This window comes from Sorex fumeus, unplaced genomic scaffold (genome assembly GCF_029834395.1).
Source record: "Sorex fumeus unplaced genomic scaffold, SorFum_2.1 ptg000044l, whole genome shotgun sequence".
Lineage (NCBI taxonomy): Eukaryota > Metazoa > Chordata > Mammalia > Eulipotyphla > Soricidae > Sorex > Sorex fumeus.
In genome coordinates, this window is record NW_026606101.1 from 9,228,353 (window position 1) to 9,247,387 (window position 19,035).

At 45.4% G+C, this 19,035-nt stretch overlaps 1 protein-coding gene across 1 annotated transcript in view; it reads left to right on the forward strand.

The window, feature by feature from the left end:
• Positions 1-19,035, forward strand: part of MROH8 (maestro heat like repeat family member 8) — a 55,144-nt gene that overhangs the window by 5,060 nt on the left and 31,049 nt on the right. The window contains exons 3-10 of the mRNA XM_056121528.1: positions 1,927-2,006; positions 3,128-3,251; positions 5,011-5,106; positions 7,568-7,672; positions 11,269-11,404; positions 13,628-13,746; positions 14,999-15,151; positions 17,841-18,001. Of these exons, the coding sequence (XP_055977503.1) occupies positions 1,927-2,006; positions 3,128-3,251; positions 5,011-5,106; positions 7,568-7,672; positions 11,269-11,404; positions 13,628-13,746; positions 14,999-15,151; positions 17,841-18,001 (974 nt within the window). The remainder of the gene's footprint in view (positions 1-1,926; positions 2,007-3,127; positions 3,252-5,010; positions 5,107-7,567; positions 7,673-11,268; positions 11,405-13,627; positions 13,747-14,998; positions 15,152-17,840; positions 18,002-19,035) is intronic.

Genomic DNA, 19,035 nt, shown 5'->3' on the forward strand with positions numbered 1-19,035 from the left:
ATTTGTGTTTTTTGAATAAGAAAGATAAGCTACTCAATTTTCAGTGCCACCGTGCCAGATTGTTAGCAGTGATGCTAATGGCAATGCCCTGACTTAAATTGATTTGGTCAGATAAGTCCCTGGGAGGCTGAAGATGGGGCTTCTGCTTTGTCCCTATGCCTGTGCTCTACTTTCACAATAACAAGCAAGATCCTTAAAGAAATAACCTTTAGGAAGCCTTCAGGAAAGCTGCCTCCAGCAAGATGTGGGTCAGAGAAATGGTTGGAAAGTGAGAAGAGAAAAAACAAACAAACAAACACACAAAAAAACAGAAAAGAACAATGAAGAGCCCCTGGTAATATTCATCGTGCAATACTTCTCCTGAATTCCCAGGGAGATAGTTTTGGCTTCTGATAAGAGAAAGAGACGTACAAAAATAGAAATTTCTCCCCCAGAATCCTATGAGAGGAAGAACAGCTTGCTCTGAGAAAGTAATAGAACCAGAATAATGAAATAGTCCATCAACACCTTAGGTCAACTCACTGGATAAGGAACTGTAGTAAAAGGGGATTAGTGACTCTTGGCCCCAGTATTTAGAGAGGAGAAGGACAGGGAAGGAAAGAAATGAAGGGGTGGGGAAAGAGGATGGGAAGTAATGGGTGAACAGACATCAGGGATTCAGTTACATGGTGAGATGGGTGAGGGGTATAGCCATGGATCTAAAGCACAGACTCAACAACACTGAAAACATGAGATCTAAGCTGCGGCCACTGGACTCTTGTCATGTGCCTGTCAAGTTGACAGGCGAGGATGGCCTGGGAGTTGGGACAGGGCGGGATTGTGGGAACACTGGTATAGGGAAGTTGACACTGATGGTGGGATTGGTGAAATCTTACATGCCAAAAATTCAACTGTCAATAACTTTATAAGTCACAGTTCTTTAATTAAAAATTAAGAAACAGAACAACCCTTAGGTCTACTCAGAACTTTCTTTTTTTGCTCCTGTACATTCATTTCCATTTCTCCAAATGGACCTTCTGTTACCTTGACCAGAGGGCTCAAGGTTCCCAAATTTAAAATCCCCATTTGGGAGACCAGCCAGGCTGAGATGGAAGCTCTTTGTCTCAATTCCAAATGTCCAAGAGAATCTTACTGGCTCTGGGGAGATGCGCTATACTGGGTGGGACAGAATGGCTCAATGCAATTTGGCTACGAGGTATCTACTGCTCATTAGGGGCAGTTTCCAGAGACCTAAAGATAATCCAGTAAGACTCCCACTACCGCCATTGACATCTGCACCTTACGTCAACTCTCTGAGATAAAGAAACTCTGACATGGAGAACTTCAGCCGTGTGTTTAGGACCACACAGCGAGCAAGGGCCAGAGCCAGCTTTCAAACCAGGGTGCCTTCTTGCACACAGCCTGCCTTTTGCTTTCTCTCACACTGCTGATTTTCCAGCAGAACGGGGAAGCATGCCCTTGGCTCATTTAGAAGTTGAAAATTATTTCGTTTTTAGAATAGGTAACGAGAGCATAATAGGCATCATCACTGAGATGACTGGTTTTTCAGGAAGAGAAATTAAGATATCTAAACTGGGAGTAATCTCTGATAATAAAAATCAAGAATCGCAGACACTAACAGTTATTGAGGGCTGCTGGGTATTATGAATTAGTTCCTGAAGTGCTCAGGAAGTAAGTGGTACTAGCGTCGCATTTTACGAATGAGGGAAAGGAGAGAGGTTGAATAAGTCCAGTGGATACAGACGCCTTGTGAGAGGCAGAGTATTCTCTGCATTAGACCACAGCCTTGGGGGCTGACTCCAGAGAATTAACTCCTAGCCAGGCCCACTGTGCGGCTGTTGCCCTTGCTGCCCATTCATTCTCTGGTCATCTGACTTAATAACTTGATGCGTGCTCGACTCTAAAGTTCTTTCCCTCTCATTGCAGATCCTAGTGGAAGAGTATATTCCATGGAAATTATTCAGCCCTGTGCGCCAGGAGATCTTTTTCACCATCTCTGCTCTCAGGTGATATCCACATGGACCCCACCCCCCAATCACGCATGTGCGCACACACACACACACACACACACACACACACAACTTACAGCTCCTCATATAGGACTAGTTCCATAACTTGTAGAAACTATTTAGGTGAGGAGGGGAAGCCAAATTTTTAAAAGAATTGTTTGTGAAATAACCTTCATATCGTGTTTGATGACACCCATAAAAACTTCTTTAGAGGGGCTGGAACAATAGCACAGCATCTATTGCATCTGCGTCTGCCTTGCATGCGGCCAACCCTGGTTCGATTCCCAGCATCCCATATCGTTCCCTGAGCACCGCCAAGGATAATTCCTGAGTGCAGAGCCAGGAGTAACCCCTGTGCATGGCCAGGTGTGACTCAAAAAGAAAAAAAATAACTTCTTTAGAGGGGCCTAGAGAGATAGAGAGATAGTTCAGTGGGTAGGAGCATTTTCTTGGCATACAGCCAAACTGGGTTTGATCCCTGGCACCCAGCATGGTCCCCTGAGCACCAGAAGGTATAATTCCTCAGTGCAGAGGCAGATGTAACCCCTAAAAATCACCAGGTGTGACCCATAAACAAAACAAAAAACCAAAACTGGCCTTTTTAGAAAGACATTATTGATGTTTAGAGTTCACTTCTGTCACTCCCATCTCTGCTGCATGCGGTGGAGTCCTACCATCTAAGAAATCTCCAGGGCTGCCTGCTGTTACCTCTTGGGAGGTTTGGGCCAGATATTCACTGGTTCAAGGCCCCGAGAGAATCCTCCACTTGGAGACTGGTCCAACTCACCATGCGCCAAACTGGCAAATGCACAACAGGCCAGAGTGAGGAAAGTCAGGATTCCCTGCCTTGTTCCCTCCCTCTGCTTGTGACCTGGGGGACCTGGAAGGAGCAGGGGCAGGCTGGAAGCCGGCAGAAGGAGCGAGGCTCCAAACCTTGAACTCCGTCTCTGACCTTTTGAGATTTGACTGATGGCTTGACAAGTCATACCATTGTTTTCTTCCATCAGAATGCTGTCGCAGTCAGCCTGTCCTAACCTTGGTGTGGCTTCAATCCCTGCTCACCAGTATCTGCTCCAGCTGCCCCTACATTGCTGTTTTTCCAAACTGTCTTTCCTTAGTTACCAAGAGGTCTGTTTGCTCTTTGGCTCTGAAGATAAAGATGCCTTGCTCGGTCTTATCATCATAAGCGTAATCACTCTGCCCTCAGTAGAGGAAGTACCAAGTGGGCCTTACAACTCAGAGGTAACTTTACTAACCTTGCCAGCCAGGGGCCTGCTCATCTTGACCTTTTCAGAGATGTTTGATTTTGGGTGGAAGAACTAACTAAAAAAAAAAATTGGAGGGAAATCTGGTGAATAAAGTCAGTGGGCAGATTCAGGACTGTTGTGCCCTTCTTTTATCTTCCTTCCCTTCTCCCTTCTTTCTTATCATGATTTTGATTTTAAAATATGGTGGGAGTGTCCATTGATCTGTGTAGCAGATATTCAGGATCTCCCTAGGCTCAGCATCATGATAGGCAGCCAAGATGCAGCAGTCCACTTTCCTAGAGCAGAAATACAGATTGTTGATAAATATGACAGCTGGTCTGAATAGCTTGACAAAAACAAAATGAAGAAAGCAGAGGATGAAGGGTAGAACTCTTCTTAGATGTGGGTAGCCTTTCTGATGTAAGAGTGGAAAAGAAGGTATCTGAAGGAAAGCGTTCATGTTAAAAGAAGAGGAAGTTCAAAGCCTTGATTTTATTCTGTGGTTAAATTGGCTGGAAAATAATTGCCCAGGGGAACTTGGTTCCCTTTTGTTTCAGATCCAAGTCTCACATGTCAAACTTTGAAATATCATGATGGGGCCAAGGGTGTGGCTCAAGGACTGGAGTGTGTGTCTAGCATATGCCCTGAATTCCTGACGGGTGTGACCCTAGTGCCCCAAATACTGCTTGCCTGAGCACCATCAAGTCTGTTTGAGCACTGCCAGATGTGGCCCCTCTCATGAAAAAGAAAAAAAAATTCTCTTTCTGGAGAGCACCATGTTGAGGGAAATCAGCCAGAGGGAGATGGACAGACTCAGAATGATTTCTCTCAGGGGTTGGAGAGATAATACAGCAGTTAGGGTGTTTACCTTGCACGAGGCTGACCCAGGTTCAGTACCTGGCATATGGTCCCCCAAGCACCGCCAGGAGTGATTAATTCCTGAGTGCTGAGCCAGGAGTAACCCCTGAGCAGCATCGCTTTGTGTGACCCAAAAAGCAAAAAAAAAGAACTGTCTCATCTGTGAGATAGAAAGAAACCTCATAAGGAAATATCAAGTGTCCAATGAGGAGCAGGAGAACTGATCTTCAGTAGGAAACTTGGCACTGGGGCAGGATGAGGGGGATAAGTTAGGGAAGGGCACATTAGGACAATGGGGGAGGGGAATGGTGCCTGCCACACAGACAGGGTGGGGGGTTGGCAGGAGAGAAACTGGGGACATTGGTAGAGAGTTCTGGTCACTCGTGAAGGGATTCTTGGAACAATATACACCTAAAACCATCACAAATAGCTTCAGAACTTTGTAATTCACAGTAATTCAATTTAAAAAAAAGGGGCTGGAGCGATAGTACAGTGGGTAGGGCATTTGCCTTGCATGCAGTTGACCTGGTTTTAGTTTCCAGCATCCCATATCCCCTGAGCATCACCAGGAGTAAGTCCTGAGTGCAGAGCCAGGAGTAACCCCTGTGTATCTCGGGTGTAACCCAATAAAGCAAAAAAAATTATATATATATGTATATACCTTAATAATCCATAGGAAATTGCCAAAATTGTAGTTAGGATTGGTTGATTGTGTTTCTTTTGAAATGAAGACGTTGTGTTCCACACCACGAGATGAGTTGCCTGCCAGGATTTTACGCTGTTTCTGCTCCTCTGAACCTTTGCTTCAGATCACAAGGGGAGGTGTGGCATTGGGAACTTCTGGTGTGGGGGGGTGGGAGGAGGAGGTGGGCATCCCTGCCTCTCTGCCTTTTTAGGATCTCTGCATACTGACGTTTCAGGAATTCTTTGAGATGCTCCAGATGTTGGTGGTACGCGATCCACATTTAGAAAATCTTGACAACATTTTCAAGGTAAACCAGGTATCAGGGTAGTAGATACACGGGACAGGAAGATTGCTCCATACCTGGAAGCCTGCCTCATGAGAGGAGGGGAGAAGGCAGCTGGAATAGAGAAGGGATCACTAAGAAAATGATGGTTTGAGGAACCAGTCGGGATGGGAGATGTGTGCTGAAAGTAGATAAAGGACCAAACATGATAACCTCTCAGTGTATTGCAAACCATAATGCCTCAAAGTAGAGAGTATGGGGAATATTGTCTGCGGTGGAGGCAGGGGGAGGGAGGGAAAGGGGGGGTATACTGGGGACATTGGTGGTGGAGAATGTGCACTGGTGGAGGGATGGATATTTGATCATTGTGTGATAGTAACCCAAACATGAACGCTTGTAACTATCTCACGGTGATTCAATAAAATTTTAAAGAAGAAAAAAAAACAGGTATCAGGGGAGACTAGGCAATTAAGTGGTGAAAGTGGAAGAAGGAAGTGAGGACTTGGTTACAGCGTAATAATTCAAGTATCTATTTTGAATCGGACTTGGATTTAAATTCTTTTTTGTTTGCTTTTGTTTTGGGGTCATACCCAGCAGTACTCAGGGGCTGCTGCTTCCTGGCTCTGCACTCAGGAATTACTCCTGGTGGTGCTCAGGGGACCATTTGTGATGCCAGGAATCAAACTCGGTATCACACGCAAGGCAAACATCCTACCTAATTTAAATTATTCCCCGCCCTTCAATAGTTATAAACGCAGCAAGTAATATCTCTAAGAGTCCCATATCTTTGCCTCTAAATGGGGATTGTAAAAAGTAAGTAAATAAAATGAATATATTTACTGTGAGCATTGAGTGAATAACTTAAGCAGTTGCAATCATTATCCTTTAAATGATTTTTGTGTACTTCCTCTGGGTTTCATTTAGTGACCTGCAAATGCAGCAACCTCATCAGTAAATACATCACTGCCTGGGGGGGCTGTAGGGGGTTCAGAAGTCTTTAAGAAGCCCCTGCTTGCACCCTGCAACTGCACCCATTCCAGTCTGTGCCCTTCCATCTTTAGGGGTGCATTCATTACCCTTCAAACACCCCTGCCCATGGGCTGGGGAGATAGTTCAGTGGAATAGAGTTTGTAGTGGGCATGCAGGAAGTCTGTGTTTGATCCCTTAGCGTCTCTGGAGCATCAAGCCAAGAGTGACTCTTTGTTGGGTGTGGCCCAAAATTGGAAAGGGAAAAAAAAGGCCATCTTGTACCCTATTTTAAAAAGGGGATGTCGGGGCTGGAGAGATAGCACAGCAGGTAGGGTGTTTGCCTTGCACGCGGCTAACCCGGGTTCGATTCCCAGCATCCCATATGGTCCCCTGAGCACTGCCAGGAGTAATTTCTGAGTGCAGAGCCAGGAGTAACCCCTGTGCATCACCAGGTGTAACCCAAAAAAGCAAAAATAAAATAAAATGAGGATATCCTGGAGGGAGTGAACCCTTTAAGCTGTTCCTGATTCTTTGCACTGGAGAGATAGCATAGCGGTACGGCCTGAGCCAGGTTCGATTCCTCCACTCCTCTCAGAGAGCCCGGCAGGCTACCGAGAGTATCTCGCTGCACGGCAAAGCCTGGCAAGCTACCCATGACATATTCAATATGCCAAATACACTAACAACAAGTCTCACGATGGAGATGTTACTGGGCCCGCTCGAGCAAATCGATGAACAATGGGAGGACAGTGCTACAGTGCTATAGATGGACATTCGTCCTTGGCATAATCAACTTTAGCAACAATGTTTTTCAATCCCTGTCTGTGTCTTTCCGCTCCTATTGTCACCCACCCCAGACACATCAGTTTTCTTTCCTTTATCCATTTGTTCCTTGTACTATTCTATCTGTGTTCTTTGATTTTGTGTGTGTGTGTGTGTGTGTGTGTGTGTGTGTGTTGGGGGGGAGTGGCAGGTAGAGTGGGAGTATTGCTTGGTGGAGCCAAAGATTGAACCCAGGGCTTGTGAGCAAGGCATGTGCTTTACCTGGGTTGGCAACTTAATGCAAGCCATTTCTTCTACCTGAAATACCTTTCTTATGAAACTCATCCTCGGATCTTTCCCATTAGCCCTCCCTGATCAGTGAGGCCCGTGCAATCTCCCCACCCTCAGAGTCTTTCCATAGCCTCTCACTAATTTTCTTTCTTTCCAAAGTAGACTTCAGAAGGTTTAAAGCACCCACAATTGAATGGGAGAAAGAATAGGCTACCGTAGGATAAAAGGGGGGAAATAAGCCTAGCAGAACAGCCCCTGCAGGAGTCAGTTCACTGCACCTCCAGAGTCTTTGGCCCTCGTTTGAAATCCCATCCATTCATTTCCACCCCAAACTGATATATCCTGCAGGAAGATATTCTCAGACAGAGCAGCAGCATGCAGACCTCTCCTCATTTACCTCCAAATTTTATCCCGGATCCTCCTGATTAAACCCAGTCAATAAACTGCCCTTTCTTTTCCACAGCACTTGTCCCCCTGGCTGCAGACAAACAGACACTCTGAGCGGATGCTGGCCACCACCAGCATTGCTGAAGTTCTGAAGTGCTTATCCAGAAATCTCAGCTTGAAGGTCAGTGACCCTGGCATGATGGGGGAAACGGATCCAGTGCCATCTTCTTACCCGCTCCTTCCCCCATTTGGGGGGCCCACACCTGTTGTTTCTCAGGGCTTAATTCTGGTTCTGTGCTCAGGAATCACTCCTGGAAGGCTCAGGTGACCATATAGGATGCCGGAGATTAAACTTGGATTCTCTGCATGCAAAGCAATTGCCCTACCACTGTACTATGTCTCTAGCCCTATTTTACTTTATTTTTGGTTTGTTTTTTGGGTTTTTTGGTGTTTTTTTTTTTTTCGTGTGTGTGTGTGTGTGTGTGTGTGTGTGTGTGTGTCACTGTCAGTGGTGCTCAGGGCTTACTCCTGGCTCTGAGCTCAGGGATCAGCCCCTGGCAGGGTTCAGGAGACCATCTGGGGCATTGGGGATTAAACTAGGGTTCTTTGCATGGAAGGCAGATGCCCTACCACTGTACTATCACTCTGGTCCCTTCCAATGCCATCTCCTTATCACTGCTATCCTTCCTGTTCGTGTCTCAGTAAACTGGTGACTCCTCAGTGGCCAGGTTGAACGGAACACTTAGCATTGCTCACTGATCTGCCACTCTGGTAAAATATGAGCAGCTCGAGGCCAGATACTGTGGTTATTAATCTTGCACCCTCATTGCTTAGCGCAAGAGCTGGAACATAGCAATACAGTAAGTGTTCTTGAATGAATGAATAAATGTGACCTGGAAATATTTCAGGGCTCCATCTCCAAAGTAATGAAGGACAGCAGGCATATCCCAGTAAATCATTTGAGTATCTCCTAACATTTCAACAAAAATGGTTCTTTGGCACCTCTTCTTTATTTGTGGGGTATTTAAGGGGAATGCCAGGGTCATGTATGTGAAGTGGATTCTCTGCTGTTGAGCTCCATTCCATTTTCAGGTCTCTCATTTCTCTTTCACTGTCTCATTTAGCGGTAGGGCGTTTGCCTTGCACGCAGCCAACATGGCCGACCCGAGTTCGATTCCTCTGCCCCTCTCGGAGAGCCCGGCAAGCTACCGAGAGTATTCGATATGCCAGACACAGTAACAACAAAGTCTCCAATGGAGACGTTACTGGGCCCGCTTGAGCAAATCGACGAACAACGGGAAGGGCCTTTACCTTTACCTTTACCTTACCTCAGTCCTCTCCTGTAATTCCCAGCACAAGATTGAAGCTTCAAAGGAAGCTTCAAAATTGAGCTTCCTTCCTGCATCTGTTCCTTTTTTCATCAAAATATCTCTTTTCCCCTTTTCTTCTAAGCCCCGAATCTTCTGTTCTCCACCCAGGGAAACCTCCTGCTCTTCAGTGTGGTAACAAAGGCACGGGGAATGGAAGAGAAGTTGGTGGGGTAGGAACGTTAGGTCTCCATGCCAGAATTAAATAACATGTTTTTTCGTTTTGTTTTTTGAATTCTTGGGGTCCAGTCCAGCTGTGTTCAGGTACTAGTCTGGGCTCCATGTTCACTGGTTCATTCCCTGCCTGTATTCAGGGGACCAGGTGTTGCTTGGGATAGAATCTGGGGTTTTCTTATGCAAATCATGTTCTCCCTGATCCAAGAATTTGTTCTTGGTACAGATGTGGTTCTAACAGTCATGCCTGAAGGTATGAGTTTCTGCTAGCATTCTTATTTTTCACATTGAAAATATATCCAAACTGGAACTGGAGAGATAACAGAGCAGGTAAGGCACTTGCCTTGCACACAATCATCCCTTGAGCACTGCCAGTGAGTGACTTCTGAGTGCAGAGTCAGGACTAACTCCTGAGCACCACCAACAGTGACAGAAATAAACAAATACATAAATAGAAAATACATTTTAAACTTTCCATCTCTTTGTTGAAGTTACGTTCAGTTGATTAAACTATTCAGCTTCCCTTTTCTCTCCCTTTTTGTCAGTGAAAACAGCGAACTCTGGTCACCACTTCCCACCCTATTAGTCAGTCCTCATTGACTACCCTCTTGTTTCTGTTTACAGCAATGCATTGTTTCTCCTGTATTCCTCAGCCTCTCACCTTAGCTGCTGATGAGGGAAGAGCTTTCAGATGTCATCTCTGCTCATCTCTCTTTAGACTGTAGAGATCTTCTTAGGGAGAATTGTTAATGTTAATATAGATGTCACTGGGGATCTGTGAGCGCCCAGAGAGTTATATACAGAAAGTCACAGGGGGCAGTCTTCTGGATTTTCCTGAGGATGGTTAATCTTAATCAGTTTTATCGGTTTATAATTTATGTGCAGTAGAATTCACCCAATTTAAGTGTACAGTCCTCACTGGGCTATACACTTTTTGTTTTGGGGCCACACCTGACAATGCTCAAGGGATACTCATGGCTCTGCACTCAGGAATTATCATAGTCGTGCTCAGGGGACATATGGGACACCAGGGATCAAACCCTGTCAGGTGTTTGCAAGGCAAGTGCCCTACCCACTGTACTATCCCCCGGTCCCATCCAGTGAGTTTTGATAGCTTATTTTGCCCTACTCTTAACTCCTTACATATTCTCAAATGAACTTTCAAAGATAAAGAATAGTGGGTCAGGAAGATTGTTCAGTGGACTGGAGCACTAAATGGGGAGTAGCCCCCGAGCACCATTGGGTGTGGCCCCAAATCAAACAAACTAAAAAATAAAAAATGGAGCTCCAGAAATGGCTCAAAGGGCTGCAGCATGGACTGTACATGCGGGAGCCCCAGATTTGATCTCTGCACTACAGTGCTCTCCCAAGTGTCACTGGGTTTGACCCTCCTACCCAAAGAAAAGATAAAAAATAAATGAGGAGAATGTTCAAGAGCCAATTAATCACTAGTGATTAAGCTAAAGTATAATTTGCCAACAGATATTTTGTGTATGTGTGTTGTTATTGTTGTTTGTTGGTTTATCGGCTGTCTTAATTTTTTCCCTGGGAAGGATATCAATAATCAAATTATTTTTGTTTGTTTTGGAACCACACCCGACAAGGCTCAGGGGTCATTCCTGGCTCTGCATTTAGGGATCACTCATGGAATGCTCAGAGTACTATATGGAACTGTAGGGATCAAATCCAGGTTGGCCTTGTGCAAGGTAGGTGCCCTGTCCTCTGCACTATGGCTCCAGCCCCAATACTTTAAAATTTTAATAATAATGTTGGTACCCCTCACCTTTGTATCCAACTTTTTCTTGACAAATAACGCTGTTATAAATTCCTACATACTTGATTCTTAATGATTTAGTACTCAGAGTGACTACCATAGTTCTCTTTTCTGCTGTTACATATCATCTGCTAGATGTTTTATGTCTATACAAATAACATGTAAAAAGACACAGTACCTGAATATACTCTCGCACCTTTCTTGAGTAGCTGGTGAAAGTGGCATTACTCTACGGAACTACATGTATTCTGGTGTCAGAGTACAGCAGGTAAGGCATTTGCCTTGCACACAGCGACCCAGGTTGAATCCTCAGCATCCCTGATCATCTCCCCGAGCACAGCCAGCACTGGTCCCTGAGCGGAGAGCCAGGAGTAACCCCTGAGCACCACTAGGTGTGGCCTGAAAACAAATGAGCAAGTGTAAATGCATTCTAAAGCTATGTTTCTCTTCCTCCCCTATCAGCTTCCTCTGCGTTTTCACAGACTTGGCCACCTCGTGGCTCTGATGGCGCTGCTCTGTGGGGACCCAGTGACTTCGGTGGCTGAGAAGGCTGCAGAGGGCATGCACCACCTGCTGCGTATCACCCTGAGACTGAAATGTGAGGCTCCGCGGCTGCCAGTAGGGCCCTGGGCAGCCCTCGGGCACACATGCGCACACACACCCGGCGTCTGCGCTCGTACTGCCCACTCTCTTGTATTGTTTCAGTTAACTTACGTTTTTAATTTGGGGGCCCACAGACTGCAGTATTGGGGATTGCTGCCAGAGGTGCTCAGAGGTCTGTGCGGTGCCAGGGATCAAGCTTAGGCCTCCTGCATGCTTTGCACACACTCAGCACACTTAGCTATCTTTCAGGCCTCCCCGACATTCTTTTAGCAGTAGTTAATAAAGAGAACGACACGTAGTTTACATTCTGAGATAAAAGAACAGTGAGTTAGTAATTTGAATCATCACACTGGGCCTGATCTGTCGGTGCTGGCCATCTGCATGGCCCTGGAGTTGGTGCATCTGCACACGTGACCCCATAGACAGATGGAAATGACCAACCTGGCCATCATTTGGGCTTTCATTCGTCACTCTCTCCTTTAAGTGTTCACGGAGCACTTCCTTGGGATCCCACAGTAATCAGCACAAGAGTCCCATCCTTAAATCAGGGTTTGGGAGGAGAGGCTTCAGACGAGGGCGTCATGGGAGTCACACAGCGAGCTAACAAACAACTATGAGAAGCAAAGACCACTGCTGTAAAGGGAGAGATTTCGGGAACCGGGAGGAAAGAATCAGTTCAACAAGCAGGGCTCAGTAAATCCATTTCTGGAAATAATCTGAAAATTAACTAAGAGATGTAGTAAAGAGAACAAACAAGGCAAAGCTAGCAGCTTGAGCAAGAGCCCGCAGCAGGAATTTGAAAAGGAGAGAGAGCAGGCAGCTGCTGTCAAGGAGCAACTCATCAGCTTCCTCAGAAGAGACGGGGTGCAGTGGGGGCTGAGGAGATGTCTAGCAGGTAATGCATGTGGCTTGCAGGGTGCCAACCCAGGTTTGATCCCTGGCACCCTGTATAGTCTCCAAGTCATCCCTGAATGGAGAGCCAAGAGTGAGTCCTGAGCACTACTGGGGTGGCCCTCTTAAAAGAGAGAGAGAGAGAGAGAGAGAGAGAGAGAGAGAAGGAGAGACTTGGGGGGAAATTTCTAAATCCTGCACTCTCACCACCTCCCCAGACACCTCACCACTCAAATATCTATCTTCTCAGTCCCCAAGTATCCATCTGCTTAGTCCCCACTGAGTCACTGGGATATTCATCTGCTCAGTCCCCTCCAAGAAGTCTCCCTGCCTAGCTCTGTGAGTACTGAGACAGAAGTCTCAGATCTGAGAGGCTCTGAGTGAGAGCAGTGTCTAACAAGAAACACAAAAAATGAAACAGCTGGGGGCTGGAGCGATAGCACAGCGGGTAGGGCATTTGCCTTGCATGCGGCCGACCCAGGTTTGAATCCCAGCATCCCATATAGTCCCCTGAGTACCGCCAGGAATAATTCCTGAGTGCAGAGCCAGGAGTAATCCCTGAGCATTGCCAGGTGTGACCCAAAAAGCAAAAAAACAACAACAACAAAAAAAAAACCCAGCTGATTATTCAGTCAGCAAATGTTTATACATCCCTTCTTTTTCTAGCAAAGTATTGATGAACAAGACAAACAAGGTCCTGTCCCCTAAAGAATTCTTTATCTAGATGGAAAGACAATATCCTGAACCAATAGAAAAATTTCAGCGACCGTGAGTCACAGCAAAACAGGAGAAAAAAGTGGTGTAGAATTGGCAGAGAGAGTAAGAAGCAAAAGTGTTAGGGAGAGAATTCCGAAAGGCTAGAGCACAGGCTTTGCATTGCGTTTAGTCCCCAGCACTGCATGGTCCCCCTAAGTGACTTGAGTATTGCTGACTGTGACCCAGTAGGGGGGAAAATGAGCAGCTAAAGAAGACACAGAGTTCTAATGTCAGAATTGTCAGACCTGTACACAATTGTGCAGTTTTTCATGGGGAGCTCAGTTTTATAAAGGAGACCCCTCAAAAGTCCTCACTAAGTCAGGAAAAGACTCAGAATGCTTTGGTTGTACTCCTAAATCATGTTTTCTTTCAGCCCCTTTCTCTGTGTTGGTCTACAACAGGTAAAACAAATAAGCCTTTAGGGCAATACACACTTTCCTTTGGGCATTTTTATTCAAATAAAGAAGAGAAAAATGATAATCTTGGGGTTCACATCAACCTAGAGATCGTCTTGGAAACTCAAGAGGAAAAGACTAAGGCCGATGTATTAATGGTTTGTATTTCTTTTCAGATACTGCCCATGAGGAGAAAAATTATGAAAGCTTTAGAAGAGCAATGAAAAGGTGTCGCAATGCCCTGAAATTCTACAGCATTAAACAGTTCTACAAATACCCCTTCCAGATTGCTCAGGTGCTCTACCCGAGGGCTGATGTGTCACAGTCAGACAACTTGAAACGTTGGAAAGGACAGGAAGTGTCATATATCTGTTTTCATTGTGTGAATGTTAAATGGCAAGGCCCCTTTGGGAAAAGTTCTGGTAATTTCTCATAAACCAAACACATGAAACTTTGCAGAGACTAGAACATTCCATACAGGGAACCAGGCTCAAGGACCATGACTCTTCCATACCTCATCTGTTCACCTGTTCCTTGTTGGTTTTTGAACCACATCCAGCAGTGCTCAGGGCTTACTCCTGGCTCTGTGCTCAGGGATCACTCTGGCAGGTGTGGGGGACCATATGAGGTGTCAGGGAATTGAACCCAGCTCAGCCATGTGCAAGGCTAACACCCTTCCTACTAGTGTATCTCTCCTGCCACAAAGATTTTCTTTTAACCTGTTTATTAGTGGTTGGCTGAACTTGTCAGTGGGGTCAGCATCCCTGTCCAGTTCTTTCTTAAGACAAGCTCTGCTCCTGTCAATGGTTTTCCAAGCCCACCTGCAGTATAAACAAACCTTTGTCCCAAAAAGGGACTACAGAAGAGTGTGATTGATCCGCCAAGACACACTTCTAAATATATTTATTATTCAACAAATGTGTAAGTATCTATTAGGTCCTTGGCACTATGTTAGGGGGAAATAAGAAACCCTACTGCATTTCCCACATGGTGTACACCCATGGGCTGGAACGATAGCACAGAGGTTAGGGCATTTGCCTTGCACGCAGCCAACGCGGCCAACCCGGGTTCGATTCCTCCGCCCTTCTCAGAGAGCCCAGCAAGCTACCGAGAGTATTTTGCCCGCACGGCAAAGGCTGGCAAGCTACCTGTGACGTGTTCGATATGCCAAACACGTAACAACAAGTCTCACAATGGAGACATTACTGGGCCCACTCGAGCAAATCCATGAACAGTGGGAGCACAGTGACTTTATTACTGGTGTCAGGTCCCAGATGCCAAGAACTTTTTTTTTTTTTGGCGGGGGGGGGGGGGAGGTGTCACACCCAGCAATGCTCAGGGCTTTCTCCTAGCTCTGCTCTCAGGAATTACTCCTGGTGGTGCTTGAGGAACCATATGAGAGGCTGGGGATCGAACCCAGGTCAGCCATATGCAAGGCAAGTGCCCTCCCCGCTGTACTAGCCACTCCAGGTGTAAGAGGATTTTTTCCTATTCAAGTTTCTTCCACATTAGTGCCTTGAAAGTTAATTTTCTTTAAATTATCTCAGGTCTTTGAAGTTTTTCTCAATTCTAACGAGCTCTGCCAGTTTGTAATGACTGTAGCGGATGGCCTGAAAAATCTGCGCTATCCTTCCATCCAGCTAGCAGCAGGAGAATTGCTGATAACGTTGATGGAAAACGTGAAGTCCAGGTTTGAAAAGGTAAACCCAGAAGTCATTGCCCAGGTGTAGGAGGGCCCAGGCCTCTCTCCAGCAGCTGCTTCTGCCTCTGCTACTGCTTCTGTCGGGCTGGGAACAGCTTCTGCGAGAGAACAGAGTCCACCTCTTGGTTCCTGGGTGAAGAAGGAACATCCATCCACTTAACATACAATAGACAGTCACCGTGTGTGCACCTGGGGAGGGAGATTACTCAAGTCTCAAGAGTGATCCCTGATTTCCAAGGACATAGAAATGTTCTCAAGATATAATCAATACAGATGAGAAATGTAACTGCATTTAGATCTTCATCCTGGTTAACTAAAGGTCTCAACTTAAAAAATCTGAGTGTTTCTAAAAGAAAGATGGCTTACTATGATCCAAACAGAATTTTTAAAATGTGTACTTAGAAGTAGTACATCAAGAAAAACAACGCATCACTTAGAAACCAGAAAAGGAGCGGGAACACAGAGCAAGTGTAGAGGGAAGGCAGCCCTGGTTTAAGTCCCCAGCACCTGTATGTTCATCTGGCCACTGTTGCAGCCACTGCTGCGGTCGCTCCTAGGCACAGAGCCAGGAGTAACCTCTGAGCAGCTCTGGTTATGGTCCTAATAACTGTCCTCCACCACTGAAAAGAAAGAAATATGGAAAGAATTATGGAAAGGGATGAATATAGACTCGAGAGAGACGGGGTGATAAAGAGCTTTGAAATATCAATGAGTGCTTAAAATTGTGTGCATGTTGCATTTGGTAAAAATAGGAGACGATTTTGTTTTTTATTTTATTTTAGTTGTTTCGGCCACACGAGTGGTGCTCAGGGTTTACTCCTGGCTCTGCTCTCAGGGATGACTCCTGGCGCTGCTCAAGGGACCATATGGGATGCCAGGGTTTGAACCTGAGTCAGTCATGTGCAAGGCAAATGCCCTACCTGCTGTACTATCACTCTGGCCCTAAGGATCAATTTTAAAACAAAGTATACCTTTTGACTCTTTAAAATAGCAGAGAGGAAAACAAACACATAGTTCTATGAAAGCATGTACTATGGTAGCTCTTGTCAGTTGGGAGCTTGTCGCTATAAACAAACAAACAAAAGGACGATAGTGAGAAGCTTAAACACAGGATTTATCACTTCATCTGGGAAGTCTAAAAGTCTGTTTTCTGGCTTTGTTTCAGTGATTCAAGAGTATAATGGAAGGGGGCCGGAGCGATAGTATAGCGGGGAGGGCGTTTGCCTGGACACAACCGACCTGGGTTCTATCCCCGGTATCCCATACGGTCCCCCAAGCACCACCAGGAGTAATTCCTGAGTGCAGAGCCAGGAGTAACCCCTGAGCATCGCTGGGTGTGACCCAAAAAGGAAAAAAAAAAAGAGTGTAATGGGGAGTTCCCATCTTCCCACTCTGCTTCACTCTACAGTCATTAAGTAGTTGTCTCGATTTCAGACTATCTAGGTAGATAAACGAATGGTAAAGAGGAGAGATAGTATCTTCCCCTTTTAGGAGGAGAGCTTCAGGAGGATAATCATTCGTAAAGCCCCCAGTAGATTTTCCCCCTCAGTTTCATTGGCCAGAATTCTATCATCTGCCATTAAATCAGACTTGGCAAATTTGATGAAGACAGCCTTAAAACAAGAACAACAGCAACAAAAATTTAAATCAGATTTGCCGAGGACATCTGAGATGCTGACATATCTGCAGGGCCCTGGAGGCCAGGAGTTTACCAGAGGGGAGAGTAGTTAAAGCAGAGCAAGGGACCAAAGCCATGTGTAACTGTTGCCTTCTTGTCTCAACATGTTAGACCACAGGAAGGAAGGCAGAGGCAGGCCCCACTGCTCATCCCAGAGTCAAGTCAGAGTAGGAAAAAAAAAAGTCTCCTTGCAACAGTTGCATTAATCTATTATGAAGTCAACACATAGTCATTAAGAAAAAATTTAGAAAAAGTCTATCAGTGGAAACAAGTCTTGCCACTAAAAAAAATACATTCGTGGTATATTTTATATACATTCTTCTAAACCTTTTGTATGCATATCTTTTAAGTAGTTTTGATAATAAACATTTGGGAACAGGGACCTTAACACAGGGGCTGTTCCCAGTTCTGTGCTCAAGGATCATTCCTGATGGTGCTCAAGGAACCATGTGCAGTGCTAGGGATGGAACCCAGGTCGGTAACATGCAAGGCAGACAGGCACCTTAACTCCTGTACTTTCTCTATAGACCTTTGATAATACACTTTTAAAAAATAATAAATGTGGGGCTGGAGTGATAGTATAGCAGATAGAGCATTTGCCTTGCATGCAGCCGATCTGGTTCAGTCCCTCCCACCGCATGTGGTCCCCTGAACCTGCCAGAGTGATCCCTGAGCACAGTGCCAGAAACAAAATTTTTTTTCAATAAAGATTTTATTATAAAAGGCACCCTCAGATCTTCACAAATCGCCAGAATATTCTCAGGTACTGAAGCTAAAAAGATAGTACAGTGGGTAGGGCGTTTGCCTTGCATGTGGCCAACCCAAGTTCAATCTCCAGTATCTCATATGGTCCCCTGAGCCCACCCAGAGTGATCACTGAGCGCAGAGCCAGGAGTAAGCCATGAGCACTGCTAGGTGAGGCCCAAAAGCAAAACAAGCAGACAAAAATCTCAATAACTCTCCATGTCCTCCAGGATTAAGGTCTTAGTGATATCTTTTTCCTCCTCAGGTGCCCGAGGTTATAGGGGTTATCTGTGCCCGACTCTCCATGGTCAGCCATCCTGTAGTCCGCCAACAAATTATCAATACCGTGAGCGTGATTATGTGCACACCCATTTACACAGACGTAGTGGTCAGCCACCTTCTGTGCCAGCCATTGCCATTCAACAGGTAACAAGAACACTACACCTGCATAGCTGCTGGATTAAACTGTGCTGCATGGCACAGCTCTGGGTATTGTGCACCATTTAGGGTACTTTTGAGGTGGCAATAGATAGAAATTGACACCTTTGGTGTAAATCAGATGGGTAAATACAAGGGAACAACCCAGCTAATCCAGAATGATTATGTCCTATATAATAGTTTTATTACAGGACTAGACTAGACTAGAGCTGGACTAGAGCCATTACTGACTGGATTCCACGGGATGTCAAAAGATCGCGTGGACGCCCACCTACAAGATGGTCAGACTTCTTCGTCAAGACCCTGAATGATTGGTTTGAGGCTCTGCATGTTCCTAGAATGAACAGATGCCATTGGGCTACACTAGCATGCAACAGGGATGAATGGAGACATTACTGGCACCTGCTCGAGTAAATCGATGAATAACAGGGGATCAAGTGATCAAGCGATCAAGTGATAATAGTTTTCACTGAACTCTTCCAAAATGTTAATATTGAGGGGGGAAATGGTAAGGGGAGCATTATTTTGCATAAAATGACACCAATAAGACATAACCCAGAGTAATATATGTGACCAAAATCACATACTAGAACCTAGATCAAAATCAAAAATGATGAAAGGAAATTTTGAAAAAGATTAAAATACAGACTATCCTACTATGAAATAATAATATGGTTTTGTGGAAGAATGTTGTTATTCTTAGGAGATACAGATTCTGAAGTGATTAAGGATAAGTGTCATGTCTGTATACTGCAGGGCTTATGTTAAAAGGTTGAAAGGTGTCATGGTGGTGGTAGAGTAATTTCCTTACATGTGTGAACACTGGGTGCGATTTCCAGCACCATAAAAAGGAACAAGATGGGGGCTGGAGTGATAATACAGCGGGCAGGGTGTTTGCTTTGCACGTGGCCCACCCAGGTTCAATTCCCAGCATCCCATATGGTCCCCTGAGCACCACCAGGAGTAATTCCTGGGTGCAAAGTCAGGAATAACCCGTGTATCGCCAGGTGTGATCCAAAAAG